The following is a 26,781-nucleotide window of genomic DNA, read 5'->3' on the forward strand; positions in this document are numbered from 1 at the left end:
TCTTGTTGCATCTCTCTACTTCTTCTCTTTGAGCTTCATTGGTTGCACCTATTCATTTCATCTTTTTCTTGCTCGTGATTTTCAGTGAGTAAAGAGAGAGTAGCTTCACAACTACACTACCTAAAACACTACAACAACCACGGGTGTTCGGATTGGCTCCTTACTTCATCATCACGATGTGAAAGGATAGCAAGGTAGGGAGACATTTGAGACTTCCTAACGATATACCCTGACACAACATAAGGAGTGCAATAAAGCAAAGACCAGATTTGACATGGTTTTTATTGATCTACATATGGTTACGAGTTGAGTGAGGTTTGATGTATTTTGGAGGAATCTTAGCTTTTTTTGTTGCTTAGTTGGTTTAGGTCAGCTTGGGCTTTGCCTTGTAGCTTCCCTTACCTCCCATTTGGCACTGTTGTTTAGGAGTCAATTTATTACTTGTGAGATAATAGTAGAGTAATTGTAGTAGTGCTTTGGAATATCTTTCTATTTTTTGCTATCATCCTCCTTTGCCATTCTAGTTACTTAAGATTTTTCTTTGAAATCCCTTGCTATTGATTCTTTTTGGTATCCTCTTTCTCTGCTATTATACTGGCTCTTCTCTTTGCATTGATATTCCATGCTATACTTATTCTTTGTCGTCTTTCTTTCTCTTGATGGTTCTTGTGAACGTTTTTACTTTTAATTGACTTCTATATCATTGCACTCCGTCGTTCTACTATCGTTGTTTATGTAGTTTCCCTTTTATTAATGAAATAAAAGGTGTTAATTTTGTAATAATGAAGACGTTATGTGGTTTTTTTCTTAAGAAACCTTCGTGAAATAAGCTTTAATAATATTATAAACATATCAATCATTAATATACCTTGCTTATTATGGCTAAGTGTTTAAAGGCTTTGGGATGTGTTAATATTTTGGAATTTTTGAGCGTGAATGTAAAAAAGATAGCGAAAAGGATTTTACGTTATTTTTTAGACTTTTTGGACTCTCTCTCTCTCTTTCTAAGTTGAGTTGGCACTTTTTAGACAACCTAAAATCAAATCCAAAATAAGCATACAAGCATGTTCTCATAATAAAGCAAACAATTAAAGTGTTCTTTTCTTACTTTAACAAAAATAAAGATATAATAAGTAAAAACCAATATAAACTGACCTAAATAAGGTTTTAAAACATAAGTATTATGAAAGTAGTCGAACGTTAATCAAACCAAAAGGCATAACTAAAAACTCATAGTATTCATAACTTGTTCGAAATGCAGTTTTGAAAATATCCTAAGCTCTAATTCTAACTTGATGAAACCTTGCCTAAGGTTAGTCTTTGTAAAATACTTTGCACCTTTAAGTTAGTCAAACAACTCTTTTGCATTGAAAAACAAGTTTAATAATTACCTTATTTGAAGCTCTATCGATAATACAAAGATGTATTGTGTCATCTTTCTTTTTTACTAGCAAAATGGGTAAATAATCAGTGTTTTCAATGGTTTTCTTGACGTATCTGTCAGCTAATATTTTTTCTAGGAAATGTTTGTCAAAAATATTAGGTATGCTTTGGTACCATGCCAAAATAAGCGACAATGCAGAGATAGAGTAGGATTTGCAAGGAGTAACACTAAGTGTGTATAGCAAACATTGAGAGAGAAGAGAAACTCAGAAACACAAGAACATGGTGATGATGCATTGAATCGCGCTATGAGAAGAAAAGTTAATATAGTGGAGTTGAAGCTTAGAAGATAACTACACTGTCTTGTTCGAATCAGGTGGCAACACGTGTGGTGAATCTGCGCAATGAAAGGGAGCGAATGAATTGTTATCCTTTGGGTAGTGGGCTATTGAAGTAATCATTGAAAGGTGAAAGATAGGTGTCGAGGGAGCGACCCACAGTTCTTTGATGATGCTATTAGAGACGTGAAAGATAATCACCAGCTATTTAGCGAGCGGCGGGGATCACAATCCTTTGATGTTGAGGAGTGACTTGGGTAGCAAAATGCAAATCCCAGAGTGTTGGAGCCGTCAAACGCAGGGAGAGCAACCTAGATGCTGATGTTAGGTGGATGATCATTACGCTAGATGATGGAAGATAAGTTGGGCTGCGAAAACGTAGGTCCTAATAGCCTCTTTGATGGCGAGTGATGCGAAGTGATAGAGGAGCCAGGTTGCAAAAACGTAGGTCCTAGCAGCCCCTGTGATAGACCAGTGATGAAATCACCAACGCTCAATAATGGAGGCTGTTGTAAGAAGGCCAGGATGCTGACGCCAAGTTGGAGATGATGATGTCACAGGCAAGGAGAAGGTCTCCAGATTGGAAAATGTAGATAAAGGTGGTGCTTGAAGGAGAAGGGTGTTGACACCAAGTAGATGATGGTGATGCCAGTGGAAGATGCTTCAAACGCAAGGCTTGATGCTCAAATAGGGCGCTTGAAGTAGAAGAGGAAGGGTTAAGGCAGCCACTAGCCACAAATTGCAATGTCTTTTTGAAGGGGTGTGAGGGCAGTGGAAGGGGTTGGTGAGGGAGGGAAAGAGGTGGTGAAGAATGACTAAAGAGAGTGGTCAAAATGAATGAAGTGATTGCTTATTTATAGGCATAAGTTGTCTAGGGTGGCGCTCCATTGTATGGGTGCCAATCGAAAAAGTGGCCAAAATGTGGACATCAGTCCTTTTTGGGGTTGTTAGTATGAAACCCTAAAATGAAGTGTGTGAACTAAAGAAGTCGTTTCTCAACAGTCCTTCTGAGGCCCAAAAAGGGATAAAGAAAGAGGAGCAAAGAGAGATATGAAGATGTAGAGGATTTCAGAGATCCAAGATTTCCACCTGAAAGGGAACTTATAGTAAGGAACAATAGACGGGATGAATTGTAGAACCTGACTCTATCTCGGGAGAGGAGCCACTAGCTCTATATCTCCATGTTGGAGGGAATTTGAAGGCCTCGTCACCAAGTCATGGATGAACCTTCAAGGCCTTGATCTAGGCAATCTTTGAAGATCTTGGCTACCAATAGGAGAAATAGTCGCTTGAGGACAACCATCCCAACAACAGAGTAAAGGGTAAGTGACGAACTTCATGATGAGGAGATGCCCCTTCCCCCCCCCCCGAGGGTGGATATGCAAGGGCCCCCTTTGAAGATGAATAAGTAGAAACCCCCTCTTAAGGGCAAAGAGAGTACATCCCTCTCTTAAGCCCTCTCTACTAGAGATAGGGAATCTAAAAACTCATGGATCATAGACTTCTAATCATCTAATGATAAAGGAAGTGTTTTCGGTCGTGAAGAATGTAACAACTCTGAAATGATAATATGCAATTCGCATATGAAACCGCTCTTAGGGTAGGATAAGTCATAGGGATAATTTTTTAAATTAGATAAAGGCAATTTTTTTAAAAATTTCCCCTCCTCTAGTCGACTGTCAAGCTGGAGGAAGAGGGGAATAGCATGTGTAGGCAAGCTCCTTGCTGGAGCTTGCCTAGGCTATGGATCATGTGCCTCGACGCGTGGGGGAGGGAGGATCTTATCCCCTCCCCTATTTAAACCAATGGAGTGCAAGCGGAAGGGGAGATGGGGAGCGCTGCCATGTTAGCCTAAAGGAGACGCAATCATACTGCGTGAGGGAGAGAGAGATTGAAGTCGTTAGTCTGTTGTACTACTGTAGTGCGGAGTTGGCCATCGTGAAGCCGCTGGAGGAAGAGACGCCACCAATCGCCATCGTAGCTGCCGCTGCAGTGCGACCATCTGTAGACGGTCTCCACCTTTCCCCCCCCACGTGGCCTTGTGAGGCTTTTGGAAGCCCTTGGAAGCTTCCAAGGGTGGCTTCCTAAGCCCCTCTCCTGTAGTCTTAAGACTATCCCCCCCCCCCCCTCCCCCGAAAATTTCCTCTAAGGGCTCCCTTAGGCCCTTTCCCCCCCCTCAAATTTTCCCCTTGAAGCTCTACAAGGCCCTTTTTTCCCCAAAAGATTTTACCTTAAAGCCCTTTTTTTTCCCGGATCTTAAATCCCCCTAAGGGCCCCCTTAGGCCTTTTTTTTCCCCCATGCAAAAATACCCCTTTTAGCCCTCTCATACCTTGTTTTTTCCCCCCCGCACGTAAAAGAAAAGAGAGTGTTAAGGGTCTTTTGAGACCTTCTTTCCCCATACAAAAGCCCTCGTAAGGGTTTCTACACCTTTTTTTAATCCTTTCTTGTGAATCTTTAAAAGGCCATTAAGCCCTTCCCATGGCTTTAATGGGTCTTATTTGCGGAGGATTTTGAAACACTCCTCGGTTTTGAAACCTTGTCGTGGTTTCTCCCCTTCTTCACAAGTATCCCTTCAAAGAGTTCCTACGAAAGGAAAGAACAGAAGACTCATAAAGAACGGTGGTATTTCAAAAAGGAAATTTGCAAAGTTGCATCCACGGCGGAAAGGCTGCATTCGCGATGCTCCCTAAGAAAGCCCAAGGCGCAACCGCAGGCCTAAGAAAGCCCAAGGCGCAACCGTAGGAGGATCGTCTCCTAGCATCCACGTGGACATCTCACCACAAGTCCAGGTTTTCCTTTCTCATACAAGGATAATTGTTGGAAATATGAATCATTTTTCATCTTAAATGCTTTAGAAAAATTAGCTCACGACGGAGGAATTCAGTCATTAGTATTTCTAATAAAATGAACAAAATAAAGTGAGCAGAAGATATTTGGTATTGTTATAATTCAATCATACAAGGATAATTGTTGGAAATATGAATCATTTTTCATCTTAAATGCTTTAGAAAAATTAGCTCACGACGGAGGAATTCAGTCATTAGTATTTCTAATAAAATGAACAAAATAAAGTGAGTAGAAGATTGATATGCGTTCCTAGCAAGTAGTTTTGTGCATTCAATAAACTGAACTTAGGTTATTGTCCATATTTACAAAATGGAATTAAGATAATGCACTCCGTTTAAGCATGGAAGTATAAAATCATGTCGCATTATTAGGCCATATTTTCTTCACAATGAGCCATCATGGAAAGTGCTGAGAATCCATAGGAAAGTGCAAGGCATGAAATGATTCCCAAGTTGCATAAATTGATCAATTATTGTTTTTCAAGTGCATAATTATTAGTAAAATGATGTTTGTTTAGCATGAATCTTGTTCGCAAGTTATAGGATGATTAATTGGAATTAGGTTATAATCTAACCTATGCTTGATCTTAAATCGATAAGTTAGGATTGAAAATCAACTTACGCATAGACAATGAGTCATATGGTTATGGAAATGATAGCCTAATTATCGCCAAAAATAGATAGATTAAATTGGCATAAACCTAAACACCAAAACCGTGGAGTACTCGTTTTAAAAAGAGTTAATTCAATTCCAAAGAACTCACTAGGATTTAATACGTGACCTAGTCACACGTATTGCTAAAACCGAAACTCCTATACCCTAAATACTTGCCCACATTCACTGAATGTAGGGACAACGGAACATACTTGAGAAGTGATCTAGGGTTGTCCCTAAGAATCTTTCGCTAAAAAGATGGAACTTGGAACCCTAGGACTGACAACGTCAGCCTAATGTAATTAGGAACAGATTGTTTCGTGACTCCATTTGATGAGTGGAATAGTCTCATAGCTCGATGCGACACTTGTGCTACAAGTGCGGAGTCGTATGATCTTGTGATTGGATCACAAGGGAATGACCAATTCTCGCAATGAGGTTGACAGACCCTTACGTAAGTTATCTTGCAAGTGGATGAATAATCATCCTAATATAGTATCTTTCTTGAGTAAAGATAATTGCTTGGAAGCAAAAGACTAGCAGATAAATTGGAATAATCTATGAACTTAAGGTTTGACCAAGTTGGGTTAATAGGGTATGCCCTAACCCAGGATATAGGGGATCTTGCCAAGTCGCAAGTCATCCTGGATCGAGTGCTCGACGCATTCGAAAGGAAGGAATTCATTCCTTAGCAGTTGGCCAATAATAAACGACCAATGGAAATGTTTGTGCTTGTTATAGATTTAAGAGCACTCTTTTGCTTTGTTTGACCAATGAATTAAATGATAAATGAATATGTAACACTTCAGGTTGAAGGCCTGAAGGGAGAAGCAGCTTCAGTTATCCCCGACTGCCTGCCTGACCCTAACCAAGGGGGTTGTTAACGGCGCCAGGAAGGTGGACCGAACCCGCCGCGAGAGGTCTCTGCGTTGAGCGCTACTTGGAGCAGGAGGACGCTTGGGTGCCAGGGGGGCATTGGCCGTAAATCCCTCGCCTTCCGGGCCTTGCACAAGAGGCTAACATGACTCGGGATTAGATCTCGAGACCCGCATACTAGTCTATGGGCAGAATCTTGGATTGGTGATCCCTGTGGATTGCTGGATAGCCTTTGGGCGGATTGTGTTTAAGCCTACGGGCTGGACTTTGTGTATTTCAAAGATAAATATGATAACCTGTTAAAAAGGAACTTGTTTGACATTGCTTTTCTATGTTAAGTGATATGATTACGTGAAGGAACCAATGCCTAACAGGTTAATTAAGGAAGTTGATTGATACATGTCCAACTAAATGTATTAGGTAATTAAACAACTAAAACAACCTGAGGAAAGTGCGGTGGATGTGGCTATAGGTCCGTCCTACGAATGGGTGGTCTCAGTTGGCCGGGAATTTTTCTCAATCAAGATGGATAGCCTGAAGATCGTCAAAGAACACGAAACACAAAAGCGTTGACCTAGAGTTATAATTGATTCTGATTTACGTTGTTTTAGGGAAACGGAATGTGACTATGTCTTATGGCAGAGAGGTTGAGCTTCGTATCCCTCTCGTTTCCCATTCTCCTTGAACCAAGTGCAGCATGAATCCGCTTCGGACGTGGCGTTTCTGCGTAAAGTAGTTCGCTTGGGTTCGACGCTAGTTGGCGTTAGGAAATGACCAATAGGGAAAACCCTAATTTAGGTCGGTCCGGAAATGGCCGGAATACTTCCGCTACGTGGCAGACGCGGAAAGTTTTAGATCGCAAACACCGTAACATTCCATGGGAATGCCGGGCGGAGCTTTCTAGACATCCTTTCCGATGGACTGCTAAGATTTGTCTTGAAGATACGAGTGGACACGTTACAAAGAAGGCGGCATTTGGTGTATCAAAGATATTGCATAACTCTCAGAGGTGGCCTCTCGAACCTAAGTAGTCAAGGGTAGGGAAAAGAGGGGCTCAGGTTGAGGGATGGGCAATAGTTATTGTCTCTCAGTGGAGTAGATTGTGGAGCCGAAGTAATAGAAGGTGTCGGACAATCATTGTCTCTCGAAGGAGCGGATTTCCAAGGGGACAGTATCCTACAATCATTGTCTCTTGGAGGAGTGGATTGTAGAATTGTGGGTTGTCGAGGTGACATTTTTGAAACCCTAGAAGAAGTGGAAGCAACCTCTATAGCACATTGCAACAGTCACGAAGGAGGCTATGGTACCAATCGATCCTCCTGTGGCTCGAAAGGGCTTAGTGTACATTGGATGCGTCTTATTGCCTTGAGCATAAAAATTCTGAAAGTTGACGCAAAATAGACTTTGTGGTCCAAAAGGAAGAGGTGGCACGAGTGTCAGGGGGAAGATGTATATACTCTAGCTACTCCAGCAGCGGGGTAGGGAGCAAAGGTTCATGTTGGTGAGCATCGGTGGGTGTTTCGATGATGCTAGAAGAGAAGCACGCAATGGTGTGCATGTGGAGAAGTCATAGCATCGGAGTGTCAACCTATAAAAGGAAGGCTGGGTGGGAGAGGAAGAGAAAGGTATCTTTGTCTCTTGGTGATACAATGGAAATGAAGGGGGAAATACAAAATTCAGGCATTATTATCCAATAATCACCTTAGTTATACAAGTTCTTTTGTATTTAGCATATAATTTTCAGTTATACCATGTACATTAATGAAAAATAAGTCTATGGGAACCTACAACTTGGACATCTAGAAGTAATTGACAATCTGCAGGGTTGGTGTGTCTCCCCTTCCTGGGCTAGATTCACCTCCTTGACCTTGGCAAGTCCCTCGATGGGTGCAGTTGTTTGACTCATTATGAGTGTTAAGAGATTCTGAAGATGCGAATGGAGAAGGCGAAGCTAGGATTAAGCCTTATGCCACATTACCCTCCAAGTCCTATCCCTTCAACATAACATCCAGATGACCATGCATACAACCTAGGGGAAGGTGAACAACCCAAGTATGATGCTAACAAGAATCCTAAACTTCTAGCCTAAGGACACTTCAACATGGGTTACATGCCATATCCAATCTCTTGAAACCCATTAAACTCCGATGAATGGTAAAGAAGTTTAAATTCATCTAGACCTTCTTTCTTTACTTCAACTGATATGCAAGAAACAAGTGTAATATTCATGATAACCTTGACCCATACCAATCTATGGAACATAAGAAGTGGCTAAAAAAGAAGATGATTAGATACTCTACCTCTTATTCATCTGTTGATTAAGTAGATTTTTCTTTTGGTGCATCACACTACTTTTAAATCCTAACCATCCCACCGACATCAAATAATGATTCATGATAACCTTAACCCACAAGAGTATGTGAAACATAAGAAGAACTGGCTCAAGAAAAAAAAGATTAGGTAACATGTTTCCAGTTTTCAACCATCCAATGCACATCAAATACATTTTGTTGCACGTTCATCCATGCATCCACCTATGGCGAACATTGTTGATGAAGGGTTTCACCAAAAGCATGGTATAAATTATGAGGAGACCTTTTCTTCTATGGCACAGTCGATGTCCTTCCGTTGCATTCTTGCATTAGTTATCCTTCAATTAGTGGATCACTATCACTCTCACAAGACATGGCTTGTAGCCAGACGTTTAGATCCCAATATAAAGCTAAGCAATGACTCAAAATCCTAATATGGATGTCCTAAACTTTCTATCAATAGGCATGCAGCCCACCACTCTCTTAATCTCATTTTTGCAAGGTTTTAAAAACTGTATCTCAGTTGCCCACACCCGTTCGCAGAGGATATCTGATCAGAGCCTTCCATCGCAGTTTGCTATCGCGTGGCACCTGTTTCTAGTCTTTGTAACCATTGCCTACATCTTGGAGCTGTGGCCAACATCAAGGAATTTGTGTTTGTTGTCTCTAAGGCCAGTTGCCATTATCTGTATCTAATTCCCTTCAATAGGGGTTGTTGCGATCATTATTCTACTTGCAATTATAGTCAACCTCTTTTCTTTAACTATCGCCATCGGCATTTGTATTTTTGTCATCGGTCTACACCTGTCACCCAACACAATCAGCTTGTGTTTATCTCTTTTACATAGTCTCTAGTTTTCTCTATCCTTGCATACATGCGTTTTTAGTCTCTCTCTCTCTCTCTCTCTCTCTCTCTCGCACTGTTGTCTCCTTGGCTACATTTGCTAGCGTTTAACACTCGAAAGCTACTTTTGTTGCGATTCGAGATCCGTTGAAAGTATGACACATACTATAGCTTATAACCTCTGCCTTGATCCTAGAGTTACCCTAACTTGAACCTAACTGTATTATGTGTTTATCAATCTGTGCTTTGTCATACGATGGGTTTTGTTTTTTTTTTTGTTTAGAGCATTTCTTCATAGAATAAAATGTTATAATTGCAGTGAATAAGTTGAAAGATAGTTTGAAGATGACAAAGAATGTCAATGACTCAGTAGGTGCATGATAGGTAACAATAGTGAAGAACAAAAGCACGACCACAACCAAAACACACTACAAGTCAGCTATAGCCAACTATCCCCAATAAGTGTCATCTTAAGACACATTCCTTGTATCCCTTTTATCAAGGATAATTCAAGGGATATCCCACTAAAACGTGACATGTCCCCCTATCATGCACCCATTTAGGATAGCATTTCAACATCTTGAGGATTGGTCTCTATAACCAACTCTCTCTATATCAAGTATTATCAAGATGTATTGGACCAATGATTCAAATTAATTGGATGGTCATATATCTTGGAAGGTGATTTATATTGTTTGAGTGTTTTAAAATATAATTAAATGTTCATCTTTTTATTCACGGGTGGCAAATGGCTAGAATGCCTTAATATTATACTTGGGTTGTCATCGATGAGATGTCCAAGGAAGAACTAAAAGTTTATTCGAGTAGTCAAATTGACCAAAAACCCAAATGACTAAATCTTTTTTATTTGAGTAGTCACATTGATTAAAGTCCATATAATGAGTGGTTTCAAAAAGTAAAACCAAATACTCACGATCCAAAAAAAAACCATGAAGAAGTGAATCTATATAATTAAGCTCTCCAAAATCTAAATTATGACTCTGAAAATTTATGAGGTTACTATTTTAAAAGTTACTCAAATAAAAAATATGTTGTTAAAGATTCCAAAATTTCACAATGAATAATTTTGTCTCTAATACCCATCTCAAATTCTTAGCCATTTAAGAGATTTTGAGTAGAAGATTTAGAGTCTTTTTTTACTAGAAAATTAACAAGTGACATCTAGAATAGGACGTGTTAGGTGTTCCACACTTGTCATTTTGCTCAACACTATCATTTTTAACAAACGTTTCATCATTTATAGCCTCTATTTTCCACTTTTGAGCACCCAAGCTCCATATCTATATATTGAAGTCCTCTCTCTCTTCATTTTCAACAAGCTGTATCATTGAAATTTAAGCCACATGCTTCGTATATGCTTATCTATATATTGAAGGCCTCTCTGTCTTCATTTTCAACAAGCTCTATCATTGAAATTTAAGCCACTTGCTTTATATATGCTTATCTAGCACTTTACTCAATTTGAACACATCAAAGCACAAGAGAAGAAGATCAGCTTGCTTTCCAATTTATGCAAAAATCAAGGCTTTTAAATCCTAATTTTCAAAATTGTGGCAAATCAACCCATTGTGATTATGTGTGGTTCAAACACTTCGTGCCCGTGGTTTGCTTCAATAAAATCCTATAAAAGAGGGGTTGGTTTTCCTCTCATTACAATGTAATTCTTTTTTTTTTTGTAATAGGTAATTCTATTAATTATGAAAAAGATACAAGATTACAAGATGCAAGATGGCTCTAAGCCATCATGCATAAACTAAGCTCTCTTTTTTGAAGCAACACAAGAAAAGGATAAAAAGGAGTAGTGAAATCAGGGCAAGGTCACTAAGGAGACTGCTCGATGCAAAGGTATTAAATCCTTTGTAGACGAAGTATCAACATGCTAAATAAGATCAAGCTACTGCTGAAGAAGTCCTTTCAACTTTGCAACGCGACTCAAGATGCCCAAGGCAGCATAAAAAAGAATGCATTGTGAGTGACCCAAATATGACAACCCCCCCAAAATCTAAGAAAGTAAAATAGAATCTTCATATGGGGTTGTCTTACCATGATGATTAGGCTTACCAAAAACCCAATCAAAAGAACATATATTGTGCCCACCACACCATGCCTTATGTCAAAAATGAGGAGCAAAATTTTCCACTCGAAAGGACAAAATTTATCAGTGTGACTGGAAGACTCCATTGTAATATTACAAAAGAAATGGTTCCCATTGGAAATACCATGATAGCGAAGAGCTGAAGCAAGGGAAAGACCACCCACCAACATGCGCTAGATGAATACCTTACATTTGAATGGCATCTTCTGTGCCATCCTTCCATCATCGTCAACTTCCACTAAGCTTTAGTTTTATGTAGTCCCCAAAGTGCATTGGCTTTGATGGTCAACCTTGAATGATCTTTGATCATGAGGTGATAAATTTGATTAACTAAAGAACACTAGAGACTTAAGTGGCCTGGAAGGATCCTACAAAAGTCTAGAAACCTTGCCCTAAAGGTCACAGTAGCCAAGCGGGACTCGGAAGACCTGTTTAATAGTGCGAAAAGACATAAGTGTGTTGTGAGGCAAGAGAGTCTCATCAACCATTGAGACCAATCCAAGGCAAGCCATATAATTAAATTTGGGTCTATCCTTCGATTTGTCCTCCCATGAGAGGAGACAAGGTATTGCTAGAATTTCCATTTGGAAAGAATTGATAGCCAACCTATGCTTGATTGGGTGCCATTGGACATTGCAAAGCACTAGTTTCCATGAACATACCAAGTGATTAAGGAGAATTGAAGCAGAGAATTGGATCTCAACATACAGAACAGGCCACCATGAACCCAAAATCTTTGCATTACCCTACCAAAGACCATGATCTTCAAGAAAAAAACAAGCAATAATCATCCTAGGTTGTTGTTCAGTACACATAGCCTACAAAAGCGATCGGCAAAGGGCTATCATGTGGGTCTCCACATCTAAAAAAGTCCCAACCCCGAGGGATTTCAATGTGCAAACATGATTCCAAGATAGTCATGATATGACACACTACACAAGTCTTTCTTCCACTACATAAAACAAAAGTGGTAAGTGAGATCCTTCAAAGCAACATTAGACCTAGTCCAACAATGGCAAAAAATAAGTGAGCATGGGGAGCATTATGGTCTTTGCCACTTTTAAGGCATACATGGAAGGGCCAAGCTTCAGATTTCCAATAAACAAATTTGGCTTCTAGTTTTTGGGAGATCCAATTCAGCAAGTGTTTGAGCTGCATATCCACTCCCAAGGGATAGCCAAGACGTCTCACAATGTCTCCTTGTTGAATGACCACACCCTACCATCCCAAATCCAACAAATTGGAGCTTGTGGAAGCAACAAGGGTTGATTTCGTAGCATTAATGTAGAGATCCAATGCATGTCCAAACAAATTCCAAACATCCAAAGCTTTGCGAAGACTAGAAGCATCTGCTTTTAAAACCATGAAGGTGTCTTCTGACCAACAAAATGCTGGGACAAAGGAAGAGATAAACCAACCCATTGTTCCATATCAACAATATGCAACAACATACAAAGAATGGGATGAGTGGCAAGTGCAAACAAAAGAGGGCTTAGAGGACGGCCATGGCGAGCCAAGCATGCAAGGGGAAGGGCTCAATAACTCCACAATTAAGCCTAACAATGGATGTAGTCCCTACACTGATTGCATAGATCATCCTAAACATACGAGGCCCAAAGCCCATGCCTTGCATGAGATCCACAAGAAAAGACCATTCTAGGAATTATAAGGCCTTTCCAAGTCCAGTTGTACCAAAGCACCTCTTGTTGTATATGTTACACATAATCGATGGCCATTTAGGCATTCGTGATATTATTCAGAATGTTTCAAGCCCTTAATGAAGCCGTACTAATGAGGATGCACCAGACAAGGTAGTTGCTTATGAAGATAATTTGCCAATATCTTATCAAAGATCTTATAGATGGTGCACATTAAGGATATGGGTCTCCAATGCGCAAGTTTAAAAGGGGAGAGAACTTTAGGAATCAACTTAATGGCCCCTTTTTTCCATGATGAAAGCATGCTGCTTGAAGCCCAAATGTGTTGACACATGGATGGGAGTGGCTTGGCCAAAAGGGAACATGAGTTTCATATTCTTTGAAGACAACATGATTTAGAAATGAGGACTTGAAGCGCAAGGGCAGCTTGCCCAAAAGACCTTGAAAAGCATTTATAGACTGCCTAATCATATCAAGATGCAAAGGAAAACGATCTAATAAGGCATATCCTTGCAACACTTGCATTTTTGAAATTTTTGGTAAAAGGAATCCTCATACATGGCATAGTCCACCTCAAAGACCCTACGTGTTCCAAATTTAGGCTTTCATCTGGAGGCACCACTGTCCACGATCCACTCTCAAGCTTGGGGAGCTATTATCGCAGCATCAGAATTCTTAGGTGTAGAGTCCTCAATGACTGCTAAGTGTAGAAAAGCAGCTGATGAGGGTGCAGCCATCGCTCCAGAATCCTTCGTGTCCTTCCCCCTTCTTTTGAGAGGCTTGACCAACCAATGCCTCCGGTTTGGAAGCATTCTGTTCCTTCAATTGTTCCTCCTGGTCCAAGACCATAGGAACCAACTCTTCCCACCAAAGAGTCCACTCCTGCCTTGATGCAATAAGAGCGGAATAAAAAGTACCGAATCGTGGCGGCACCTGGGATAGTAAAGTGATCGCTATGTCTTCAGAGGAAATAGGCTTCCCCACATTTTGAACTTGCATTTGAAGCTGCCGAAGCTTGTTGATGTGCTCCCGAAGCGAAGAAGACTTATTCACGGGCAAAGTCTGCATCTACACCTCCAAAGAAACCCTCTTCATTAGGGTCATCCGGTTGTACATTTGGTTGAGCTCCAGCCATATCTCACGAGCCATCGTGAAGTGCTCGATGTGAGCTATCACGGTTGTGGTGCAAGACAGAAACAGAAAAGATTGAATCCTAGCATTCAGTTTGTCCCAATGAGACTGGGCCTTGGTCAACTCTACACCAGCTTTGAAAGAGAGTTTGGATTCATTCCTCACCAAGGGCTTGTTAATCTCCTCCATCACTAGTTCTGCCAAATTATAAGACTCCAAAATGGCCAACATCATTACTCACCGAACTCCTTTTCCGCATGCTGGAGTGTGCCACAAAACTGGCTATAAATATGCCGAAAAGTAGGAAATTCCCAGCACCAGGTTGGCTGCAATTAATGCAGCCGACTGCAGAAAACTGACCGACTGCAGAATCTGTGCCATGTGGCACCCTGTCCAACCAGCTGACGTGGCCTCCTCTGCGCCTGCACTCTGGCCATACTGCTCTGCTGTCTGACTGCTGATATGCGGACTGTCCAGGAAATGACACTGTCTAACAGTCTTAAGGTAAATGTTAGGTTATACATTATATACAGCTGAATTTTTGTTAAATTGTAGGCTAGTACTATGATAAAGTTGTGGGCCATTTTAAATCTAGTATTGTGATGTGCTCAAAGCTATACCATTTGTGCCAAAAGGATCAATTTCTAGGCTCTTTCAATCTATAATGAAAATGATTTAATGCAAGGTTGGGCTTAAATAAGTTTTAAAGCAAAATGCTTGAAATTCATGGGTATCGTTGCTTGTGTCTTTCAACTTTCATATTGTGAACTATTCCCTTGACCTTGTGTAGGCCAAAAGTTTTTGTTCCTCAAAAGTCTTTTTTTTTTTTGAAGGACTCTCTTTAAGATTAACTTCTTACTTGGAAAATGATTTTTAGATCTGTGTTGTAGGAGTTTGCTATAACCTTGTTATATTTTTGTAGGTATACACGCCTCTGGTGACATTTCCAACTAAAGCTGAAGTGATGTCGGAACCATTGGGTGTTATTCTTATTATAGCTCCTTGGAACTTTCCTCTTTGTGAGTTATTATTATTATTATTGATTAGCTGCTGCTTTTAAAAAGTTTTGGGTTGTAATATTATAAAGTATTTATCGTGTTGTTGCTCTTTAAAAAGTGATAATGTGCTACATTTTGAAGCTCATACTCTATATTGTTCAGTAGAGTTAAAAGAGAGTTTTGGCCCTTATGTGGCTTCACACACACACACACACACACACACACACACACACACACACACTTGCATACACAAATAGTTAGTCCGATTCTCCTGTGAAATTCTTTGTGATAGGGGCAGTGACATCTCACACATGTGAAGTAACAATCTTATAGATGTATACTACATTCTGTTGTATATGAATATGTATATCCATTTTTCAATCCACTACCCATTATCCATGTGCCTCAAAAAAAAAAAACCCATCTCTTGCACTTGTGCACAAGAAATAACAAATCCATAGGGAAGCACCAATCATAATGATAGTATAGCTATTTAATATTCTAAAGCTTGATGGAGAAATTGACTTCAAAACATCTCAATAAAATTTGATGGGAAATAAAACCCCAAATTGCTTGGTGAGCAGCAGCTTGAATGATTTGTGCCCATGTTGAGGTGACTTTTGACACTTCCCATATTTTGAAAACTGCACATGATGGTGTGTGAACCCTTTTCAGTAAATTAAGTTTTCTTTTTAAATGCTCTTCTCTCAATTATTGGTCCTGTGGCTTTGCTTAAGGTGTCACGTTTTTGTCAGAAGATCCAAATATCATACAAAAAGGTCATATCTTATACAAAGTACATGAGATAATTATTTTGGCAAATTTTTCTCAGGATCCAATTTTGCCCAAGTTTGAGGCATGATCAATTCGAGGTGAATAGTCTTTTCCATTCAGCGTTGTGTGTATGACTTTAGTATTGATGTCCACAACTCTAAATATTAATAATCTAATTCTGTGCTGTAAATTGGTGGTCACCAGCTGTCAAATAAAAAGTGGTTAAATTAGCAAGTAGTAAAATGCAACTCATTTGTTGATGCTTAGTCATGAGTAGTGACCAAGCCAGCCAAAGTGCATATGTGAAAGAAATCACATTGGTTGAGTGGCCTTAGCAATTCTATGTTTTTCGCCTTTTAGGATCAAGTGACCTTTCACTTTTCTAGGCTAATATATCTATCTATACCACTTAAGTTTAGGAGCAATCAACATCATTTAGGATTTCGACTTTATCCATCTATCTACCACGTCTTCCATGGTATAAACTTTAGTCTTCAACCATGTACATTAAGACACTTATAGACCTTTCACCACATTGGTGAAGGTAATCATCCTCCCCTACACGGTCATGGTCAAAATATTAACACGAAATATAAATCGGATGTTTCTTAAGTTCTCTACATCATCCAGTGGCTGGGTTTAGGTTGTAGTAGATAACCAACTCTATCATTGTGACATATCTAAGAGCTGGGTTTGGGTTTACCTAGAAAACCTAGGTAGTTTGCAGTGACAATTAGAAACAAAACCTTGATGATTAGGGTTTACTAGACAACACCCTTTGACACACTCTTATCATTGCAAAGCCATTGAGATCAGAGTTAGGCTTTAAGTTGAATCCAATAGTGATAGGGAATGGAGGGCATGAGCCCTCGGGATGTCTTGTAACCAGTTTATCAAACTTGTTTTTGACAAACAGTGCATTCTTGAGCAAAAGTCTTAGGTCCCTTACAAATCAGGAATTGCCTATTTGGGAAACATGGATGCTCTCTATAGACGTTTATGCATTGAATACATTACTTTTTGTACGGAAGAGCTAACATCCAATTGTCATAGTTGGCTAAGAGATGAGATAATTCCTGGCCAAACACAAGGTCAAATTTTGCAGGTGGATGTGCTGGCCTTTGGGGCATTTGTTTCCACAAGAGGCATTGCAAGTTTTTCTTGTAGAGATGTTGCAATGCACCCATTGAAATCATCTCTCACATTTATGGTTTTGCATCAGTGATATGACTGCCTTAGACTCCATGATATTCATTAGGATTAGGATGCTCTTTTTTAAAAATGTTTTTGAGATAGGCTGTGTTCATACTGAGAATGGTCCTCATTGTACATTAACATAGGCTGCAATTGTTTCACAAAAAAGGTGGGTTGTGGGTTGTGTGTTTTGCAGGTACCTTATACCCTCAAGTCTGACTTAAGGAGTCATGCGTCACCTTTTGTTGTATGCATGTTTGGGGTCCATGCTTCTGCATTTTTTCATGTCACATGGTATCTTTGCCTTTTAGAGAAATGTACTTTGTTCTCTAACCTTATTAGTGTGAAACTGAAAAAGGTAGAGCAGAATGGAGCAAAAAGTATAGATTTTGTGGGAAAGTAGTTGATGTTTTAACATCTGAACTTGCAATATTAAGATTATTCAACTTCCCACATGCATATGATGATAAATTTTGTGATTATCCATCTTCTGAAAGTTAAAAGAGGCATCATCACACTTGCTGCATGTTTCATGTCCTCACTTCAGGATATGTTTTTGTAATCTCTAGCAGTTTCTTGTATTCAGCACGATCCTGTAGACTGATTCAGACTTCATGTGCTTTGCAGCATTAGCCTTGGATCCACTTTTGGGAGCCATTGCCGCAGGCAATGCAGTAGTGGTAAAGCCATCTGAGGTGGCACAAGCCACGTCTGCACTATTGGCTAAACTCTTGCCAGCCTACCTGGATTCAAGGGTTGTGCGTGTAGTGGAAGGAGGTGTCGAGGAGTGTACAATTTTACTTGAACAAAAATGGGACAAAATCTTCTTCACAGGTTGAAATATTTTAAGAAATGAAGAGCTGAAAATCACTTCTCATTCTGCTATTAGCAATAATTAAAGATTTATGTTTCTGCATGGATCCCATCATACAACATACTTTTTAATGCTAGGTATGTATCATCCTTTGCATTGAACCGACCTTAAGATTCTCATATGGTGTGCCTTATCTATTTCGACATCTTAGGCTTGATGATGGTGTAATTGGTCCTTAGAAGGCCAAAGTTACAAGGTGCTTCTGTAATAGAAGCAGAAAGGAAAGTTCGATAATCTTGTCCAGTTGCTTTTTGAGAAACATGTATGCTCTAGTATCCTTTTGAGTCTGCATGTGGCGTTTTTGTTCAATGATGGAAAGCTTTGGTGTCAAGCTACATGAAAAAGGTTGTCCTTGTTTGCATCTAACGACTTTGAACTAAATTTATTGTGCTCAGAACTTCAGGTTTATTTATGCCTCAAACTAGCTAGGTCTTTGGTATTGCTTATAACTTTACTATAAGGTTGAGGGTGACAGGTGTGTTTTGATTATCTTATATGTGGATGATCTTATCATCTCAGGGGTTTGTGCTCTATAATAGCTTTCCTTATTTCTCTCTCTCTTTTTTTTTGGGAGTTTGTAGGCAGCTCTGCAGTTGGGAAAATTGTGATGGCTGCTGCAACTAAATACTTGACCCCCATTACCCTTGAATTGGGCGGAAAATGCCCAGTTCTTGTAGATTCGACAACTGACCTAGATGTAAGAACTCGTTAACAGAATTAGTGCAATGAGAACGTTATAAATAAGAACATGGAAAGTAGGAAATTTCTATTTTTCCATAATTTAAGGTCAAAGTAGTATATCATTAACAATATCAAATCTCTAACATCAAGACTACTGTTGATTGACCAGAAAAAGTGGACAATTTTGAAATGGATGGTCTTATGATTGCTGATAGGTGACTGCCAGAAGAGTGGTATTTGCAAAGTGGAACACATCTTATGGGCAGGCATGCATTGCTCCCGATTATGTTCTTGTAGAAGCTTCAGTTACCCAAAAACTGGTGAGGGCTTTTTTTTTTCTTTCCGGGGGGGAGGAGTGTTTGACAATGTTGATTTTGCCCACTGTTATTGGGGCTTGCTTTCAGATTAAGAAAATCAAGAGCACAATAACTGAATATTATGGAGAGAATGCAACCTCTTCGCAAGACCATGGTCGAGTTGTCAACAGAAGGCATTTGGAGAGGCTGAGGAGCTATCTTGAGGAAGATATGGTGGCAGAATGCATTGTTGAAGGGGGTAATATTGATGAAGCCAAACTGTAAGCTTAGTAACCTCTGCTCATTCCTATAGGGACATTTCAAGCTTTTCTCACCATGACTGAATAAACGCACCACCACACAGTGTGCAAGTTATAAGGAGGAAGATCTTTCTAGGGACATTCCAAGCATATGATTCGACATGTTAATTTTTGTGTGTTTAGGAAGTTAAGTAAACCTTTAGACAGGTGGCTTGAAAGATTATGTGACAAAGTGTCTCAACAGTAGTTTTCCATGTTCTTCTGACATATCAAATCACAGTCCACAATAACATGTGCCTCTTTTTATTACTTTTTATGAGGTGTGTGTAGTGACATTGCAGCAAGTGGAAGAGATTAGTACTTTATTAGAGCATGATCTTATGAAAAAGGAGTGTAAAAAGTTGAAAAATGGAAGTTTATGAACATTAGGTCCAAAAGATCATCAAACAATACTAAGAGTTTGAGAGTGAACAGGGAAGAAACTTGCAAGTTTGGAGATGCTATCTTCCAGGTATTAGCTTGTAGATAGTATCTGCCAGCTAATGGCTGGATAAGGCAATTGTTGAAAGATAGCTGAGGAACTATGAAACACAGTTATTCTTATGGAGTTCAGAGGGGCTACTCTCAGGTGTAAAATTGGAAGTTTGGGGATGCTGTCTTCCAGCTAATGGCTGGTAGATAGTCTGTTGAAAGATAGCTCAGTAACCCATATAAAACTCAGTCATTCTTATTGAGTTCAGAGGATTTAATCTCAGGGGTAAAGTGTTTGCTTTCGTCAGTGTTTGATAAGCCCTGCAACTAGTCTTCGAAGTACCTGCTCAGCTATTGTAAATGGATTATGTGAATATTAGTTCCTTTTCATTCTATGCCATGTTTCCAATGATTTCCATGGAAGTGTACATCATGTCCCAAGGCCCCTTTATGGTGTATTGGATTCTTGAATGATGCATTTTCGAAATATGATTTGGTGAAAGATTTGTTTGATGTTTGGAAACATGCAACCATGTAGGTAACATCCTTGTTATGATTCTGAATTATTCAGCCATAGAATCCTTACATTAGCAGTTATTGTGGCTTAGAAATTAAGGTGCAAAGCATCCAGGGTGTGAAGACTTTTGCAAATCATCCACCGTTTCAACTTCTATTGTAAGAGTGGCAGTGAACATCTGTTGTTTGGAATGCTCCTGTTGTAAAGCGATCTAAGTGAGCACATAAAATGGGGGTTTCTGCTCGCATAGCTGGTAGAGTTCATGTATTTGTTGGGTTTCTTGCATCAGTTTATCCCCATGTATTCCATCGAGACATGTAACTGGGCTGCACCAAGAACACTATGATTCAAAAAGAAGAGGTTGAATGGCTCAGTTGCTCGATCCAGAATTTTGATATGTTGCAGTATAATACTTAAAATCAATTCTGGATTCTCTCAGAGCTTCAATTTTGACTTATAATGTAGCCCTTGTTGTCTTCCAATTTTCAATCCCAAGTGAGGCAGTTATCATGTGGCAGGGTGGTACTGTCTACATTCTAATGGTTAATTGTGTTTCATCTACTGACTCTATCTTTCAATGTGTTTCACATGCTAAGTATGCTTCTTTCTACAATCTTGTAAAAGTTTGGAGTTCCAAGTCTACCCACATAGGGGTGTATCTCTAGTATTTGCATGCAGTAGAGCTTAAGCTCTTGATAATAGGTTCATGCATATGATTTCATCTCAGTTACGGGTGCCTGCATTAAGAATGGTTCTATAAAAGATTTTCCTTTCAGCTAAGACCTTTGACATCAGCATGAAAGCGCTGCTTGTGGTGCCACCTGTTTGTCATCATTACATGGGTCCACCCTTAGGAAACTAACTTGCTCACTGTAGTTCCTTAAAGACTGGCATTTGTGCTTGTTAGGGAGGGACATAGTCTGGTAACTCAACATGCCCATTGGGGATCAGAATATTGAAAACTTACTTGGGGCACTTAAGGCACCCCAACTATGCCCATTGCCCCTTGGGACTCCAACTATGGAACAGGTGAGTGTCGACTCCAATATGCATGGGGGGTTTCTATACTTCTTAATGGGGTAGCTTGAAAGTGTGGTCCTTTGCCCCAAGGTCTCACCTTCACAAAGAACTTGTGAGACCTGATTTTTGGTAAATTCCTGGCAAGAATCCAATCCTGCACTGGACTTACCTAAAATGGGTTCTGCTTCTTTATGTTCTTTTGAGAATATCTTTGTTTGCTTTATGGCCCACTGATATGCAATGTCATGTTCTATGGATGTCTTTTCATGGATTTTTTGATTTAAGTATATAGTTCATGTCCAATGACTGTTTTTGCCAGAATAGACTGAACTTGATTTACTGCATTGCAGCAACATGGATCCAACGATTCTGCTTAATCCCTCACAGGATTCATTAGTGATGAAGGAGGAAATTTTTGGTCCAATATTACCAATTATTGAGGTATTCTCTTCATTCATGTGATGTGACCAGGTGAGTGCCTTATTTGGCATACTTATGCTTCTATGCTTGTAGGTGGAACATATAGATGAAGGCATTGAGTACATAAAGGCTCGTCCCAAGCCAATCGCTATTTATGTTTTTACTGGAAGCAATGATGTCAAACAGAAGGCAGTAAAAATGCAAGCTGGATCTGTAGTCTTCAATGATGCTGTTGTACAAGTATGTGCTCACCTGTCCAGTGCTTTTATTTTGGTTTTCTTACCTCTGTGGGAGTGAATACAATAGAGAATGTGCACATTATCACTCCAGTTTGAAATGCTATGAGTTGTACATTTTTACAACCGCCTCACTTTTTTGAGCTGCCCTTTGATCAAGACCTCATTCTAGGCTGATGATATAAGATATTGCAGCCTTTTGAGTCTTTATCCAGCAGAATTTCCCACTTTCAATCATTTCTTTTTCTTGCCCTCCACAAGGACCTTCTATGGATTCTATAAATGTTTGGCAGAGTGACCTTCCTCAATACAATGTGTAAATGTTCTCTCCCTTGCCCAAGCACTAAACTTGTTTGCTAATATATTGTGAATGGGTCTAGCATATGGCATGCTTGGAGATAAAAATATGCAATCTGAAGCATGCTTGCTCGTATCGCATGCTGTTTTGTATCCAAGTGCTGAGAAATGTGGACAAGTTTTGTGGTTGGCTCTGGTCTTTGACATTGAGACAAGCTACCAAAAGAGAGTGTTTTATCACTGTTCCGGAGGTGCAGTGTGACTTCAAATGCACATGTACAGCTTTTGCAATGTCTATAGAACAGACATTTACCAAATATTTTCTATGCATGCTCCTAAATGTTACACCTTGTACCTGTTTAGACAGATGCTGGAACTCGTCTCCAAAGCACGCGTTGTGCAGAAATTCATGATGGATGTTTATCACTTGTGCTTTGATTGTCATGTAGATGGAGAACAAGCTCCATGTACATCTGTTATATGTCTCTAGCATGATTAATATAAATCATTTTAATATGCAGAGCTTGCAGGAACTCTTGCTATGCCACTGCTAAAATGAATGAATTGTGTGCTCTGCAGTTTGTTCTAGATGGATTTCCTTTCGGTGGGTTTGGGGAGAGCGGTTCAGGTTCCTACCATGGAAAGTACAGCTTTGATATGTTCAGCCATCCCAAAGCAGTGCTGTATCGTACTTTTTGGCTTGATTTAAAGCTCCGATACCCTCCTTTCACGAATTCAAAAAGGCGCTTGGCAAGAAGATTAATGGAGTTTGACTATGTGGGAGCTCTTCTAGTTTTATTGGGATTGAGGGCATGATGCCCATCTCTTTTTGTCTGTGTACATTTAAACGTTTTTGCAGATTTTCCTTATCTTTATGCTAAAGTCATGCATACATTCTTACCCTCATCTTCTGCGAGGTCTTCTCATGATGAACATTGATTTCCACGTTTGTCCATTGAAGGACAGATAATCCTTAGACTTTAGTCATATCTACAGACTCGCCAAGTCTTCCTTTTTACAGGTAGAACCAAGGTCTTTGCTTGGATGCTAATGCTGAATGCATTTGCTCTCTGTGCTGAGCTGGCTGGCTGGATTCTGAAGTTCCAGCAGTGCAACACTATCTTGCTAACTCAAATGTCTTGCCATGTCAATAATAAATATACGGTCATCAAGTGCTTACAGCATTGCCCAAGCATCTAAAAATTAACAACTCAAGGCTGTGCTTTCCAGGAAAGATCATGTTATAACCAGTGCATGCACATGTGCCCAAGCATTCCCCTTTTGCTATTGGCACTCTTTTATAACAGTAGACCACTAAATTTAAGTGTAAATTTTCAAAGAAGAATTCCAGTCACCATACTCTTGTAATAGCAAATGCCCTAACTGGCAATGCTAGCAAAGAACTTCGGGATTTGTTGCATCAGAGGTCTTTCATACATTAGTTCATCCAGTCTCTCGTAGTTAGAACTTGTTTGAAGATTTAGGTAAATGACATCAGTTCCTTAAACAAACTATGAAACATTTGTGGTTGGTTTAGCACAGTATGCAATAAAAAGATAGTTTGCGAAAGCTCTCATTTCAATAGAAGATAATGTGAGAACGAGCTCGCTGCAATTTCTGACCAGGGATTCAAAGCAGTTACGTATGGGACAAACTTAGTCAAGAGTGAACTGTGGAATCTGTGTGGTGCTGTCAAGTAGATTAGGTAGCCTTGATCAAAAGTTTTGTTAAGAATGGCAAACGTATGTGGATTAGAGCTTTGCCCTGTGTCATATTTTTTTTTTTGTATTAGGTTTGGTTGATACCCTTGAAAGTACCACAGAAAGAGGGACAATAAACAGGATGATCCCACAAGGTCAAGTCACAAAATAAGATAGCAGCCTTGCTTAGCATGACCACGAACCAGTGCAACAAGGTGCTCTTACCCCGGACCTTAATTAAGGGCATACTGTTATTGATGTCAATTAATTCTTGAGCATGATTGGCGTGCTTATTAAGGCTTGTAAGAACTTAAAGATCACTAGCTATTTGATCTCTGCTGGTGTTGACGAGTGTGTAGCTTAGTCGTGGAGCACTAAGAGCCTATATGTATCAGTTAAAGGGAATGGTTGACTGGCTTATTGATCCTATTTGATGTTACCCAACACCTTCATCATATCTAATGTGCAAGCTTACTAAAGGTATTTTTCGAAAACTCCTTTCCTTAAAAGATGCTGCACTTGAAACGTTACAAATTTTCTCGCCCTAGACTTGTCTTGTTTGTACTTCATGAATGTAAGGCCTCTGTTTTCACTTCATGAATGTCAGTGAACGCTTTTTGCTAAAGTGTTGCCATATCTAGCAATCCTTCTAATTCTAGCATAGTGTTAATTGTCCCCCTAGCGGTGACCTGGTTGTGGACTTGTTTAAACTCACTTTTGGTGGGATAAAACTACAGAGAATCTAGAGTTTTGCGATAGTATAAAAGTTCTCGTATGGGAAAATGCATAAACAGACTTCCTCGCGTATGGAGGCTACCCACCTATTCTGGCGGGTAATGCATCAACATTGGAAGTGTTCCAACCAGTTTGGTGCTATCTACTAAACGCTCCTTCACAATACATACAGAGAAAACAAGAAGCATATTAACCATACCAGCACCACCGAGAATATTGTTTGACTCAAAATTTGTCCGTTACATTCAAGCTTGTGAATAAGTTGTGATTGCGCATGGATTCTTGCAAATGCTTGTGTAGTAGGAATAACTATCGTATACCACAAATTGCAATGGCATGAGAATTAACCGTGAAATGTTGATCTACCCACTCAAGAAAACAAGCTATATGCTATAAGTAGGCAGGGTCGTGATAGCCAATTGTCAATGCATGCTCATTGCTCAAACTTTAATAGCTTTTTAGAAGCTTAGAGAGTAGAAGTGATTTGACTTTATATGGACTTTTGCTCAATTTGAGGGTAAGAGGTGTAGTAGGTTGCCTTGCACGCCTTGCAAAATGTTCAAAGGGGTAGCAAGTTCTTTTAGGCCCAACTCCAACTGATAAAAAAGTTTGATTTTTGCATTGTGTGTGATTTTTGTTCATTGTGCCTCAACCTTACATGGAAAAATGCTAGAGGCCATGTTGAGCAAGGGAAGGGTTTAGTGGTGCTATGTGTTAAAACACAAGTTTTTAGTGTGTGCTATCATAGCTTCTGTGCGAAGAGAATGTATATATACTACAAAAATAAGGTGCATAATTGCAACACTAATATGGATGGAACTTGTAGATGCAATTTGGAAGTATTCAACAAATAGCAGAATCCAAAAGTCAAAACAATACGTTTGTAACAAGTTTGCTTTTGAATATTGTGAGTATCCTCCAAACACAAGGTAGTGTGTTTGTAAGAGTCGGTCGTGGTTGTGGTTGTGGTTGCATCAATTTGAAACATGTAGTGCATTTGGTCTTTAATAAGTTGAGTGTCACAGAGATGTATGCAATGCCATTATACATGTCATTTCAACAACCGTAGAATGTGGGTTGTATCCACCATCACTCATGGGAAACTAGCCGCAAAAGAACTCAAGAGGCTTGGAATGGAAAGTCCCTCAAGGTTATGTGTTAGGCTATTCATTGTTAGTGGTTAATACTATGAATGACCATATTCAAGATACAAGCTCCCTAGCGCACATTAATGGGAAACTAGCCATGAAGAATCAAGGACACCAAAGGCTTGGAATGAAAAGGCCCTTAGGTTTATGTATTGGGCTATATTAATTGTTTGTGGTTGATACTATGAATGGTTGTAGTCATGATACAAGCTTCCTAAAGGATATCGTTTTGAAGAACTTTTGTAATGGAAATACCAAGGCATTCCAACCAAGTTGACTATGTCAAGAAGGAAAATTGGACAAGTTATTAAGTATGTAGTGAAACCAAAGGGTATTGGAATACACATACTCAATGTAGGACGATGAGGGCTTAGTTTGAGTTGCATTGAATGGTTTAAATGATAATGCATGGATGCTTTTTTGTATATTCGTTTCAACTGGAGAGAAAGTTATTGTTTTTTAGGATTTTGTCTCATCGATAGAGCAAATGAGGATAATAAGTGGCTACTTGTAGGCATAGAATAGTCGAGAGTAGTTGTGAAAGCCTTCTACTCGTGAAAGCCTTCTACTCAAGTCATTGTATAGAGGTTTTGGTGCATAAGGCCACATGTTACATAGAAATTGCAAATAACATGTTTATTCAATAACCCATAGGTTTACCCTTTCATATAACTTTGTTCTATGGTTGTATATGTGCATGGTCAGGACTATAAATTGTAGTCTAATATATAGATGCTAAAAATCTTGTTTTAGGCAAACACTTCCCATGTGCTTATACTACTTTTCAAAACTACAGGTTCAAGCACTCGTGTATATACAAACCCAATGATATTTGCATTATCTATATTATTGGCATGGCCTCATTGGTTCAAATATCGTTTTCTTTTGTTGAAGTTAGTAGAAAATGTGTTTTCTTATGCATTGAGCTTTCTTGAAGTAAGGCACAAATTATATAGTTAACAAATGAGGCACCTTTACAATATACTAACAAGTGTGGCGA

The 26,781-nt window shown here is 39.4% G+C and overlaps 1 protein-coding gene across 2 annotated transcripts in view; it reads left to right on the plus strand.

Moving 5' to 3' along the window:
- Nucleotides 1-23,379, plus strand: part of LOC148024651 (aldehyde dehydrogenase family 3 member H1-like) — a 44,153-nt gene extending 20,774 nt beyond the window's left edge. The window contains exons 3-10 of one of the 2 annotated variants that reach the window (XM_087694288.1): nt 15,083-15,179; nt 17,754-17,960; nt 18,582-18,697; nt 18,897-18,947; nt 19,086-19,258; nt 21,596-21,686; nt 21,759-21,905; nt 22,778-23,379. In XM_087694288.1, the coding sequence (XP_087550414.1) occupies nt 15,083-15,179; nt 17,754-17,960; nt 18,582-18,697; nt 18,897-18,947; nt 19,086-19,258; nt 21,596-21,686; nt 21,759-21,905; nt 22,778-23,014 (1,119 nt within the window). In that variant the 3' untranslated portion in view covers nt 23,015-23,379. Of the gene's footprint in view, nt 1-15,082; nt 15,180-17,753; nt 17,961-18,581; nt 18,698-18,896; nt 19,002-19,085; nt 19,259-21,595; nt 21,687-21,758; nt 21,906-22,777 lie in introns of both variants that reach the window. The other variant, XM_087694287.1, reaches the window with a different exon arrangement.
- The last annotated feature ends 3,402 nt before the right edge of the window (nt 23,380-26,781 follow it).

Source organism: Lygodium microphyllum, chromosome 15 (genome assembly GCF_053477565.2).
Source record: "Lygodium microphyllum isolate KBCC chromosome 15, Lygodium_microphyllum_v1.1.10, whole genome shotgun sequence".
Classification (NCBI taxonomy): domain Eukaryota; kingdom Viridiplantae; phylum Streptophyta; class Polypodiopsida; order Schizaeales; family Lygodiaceae; genus Lygodium; species Lygodium microphyllum.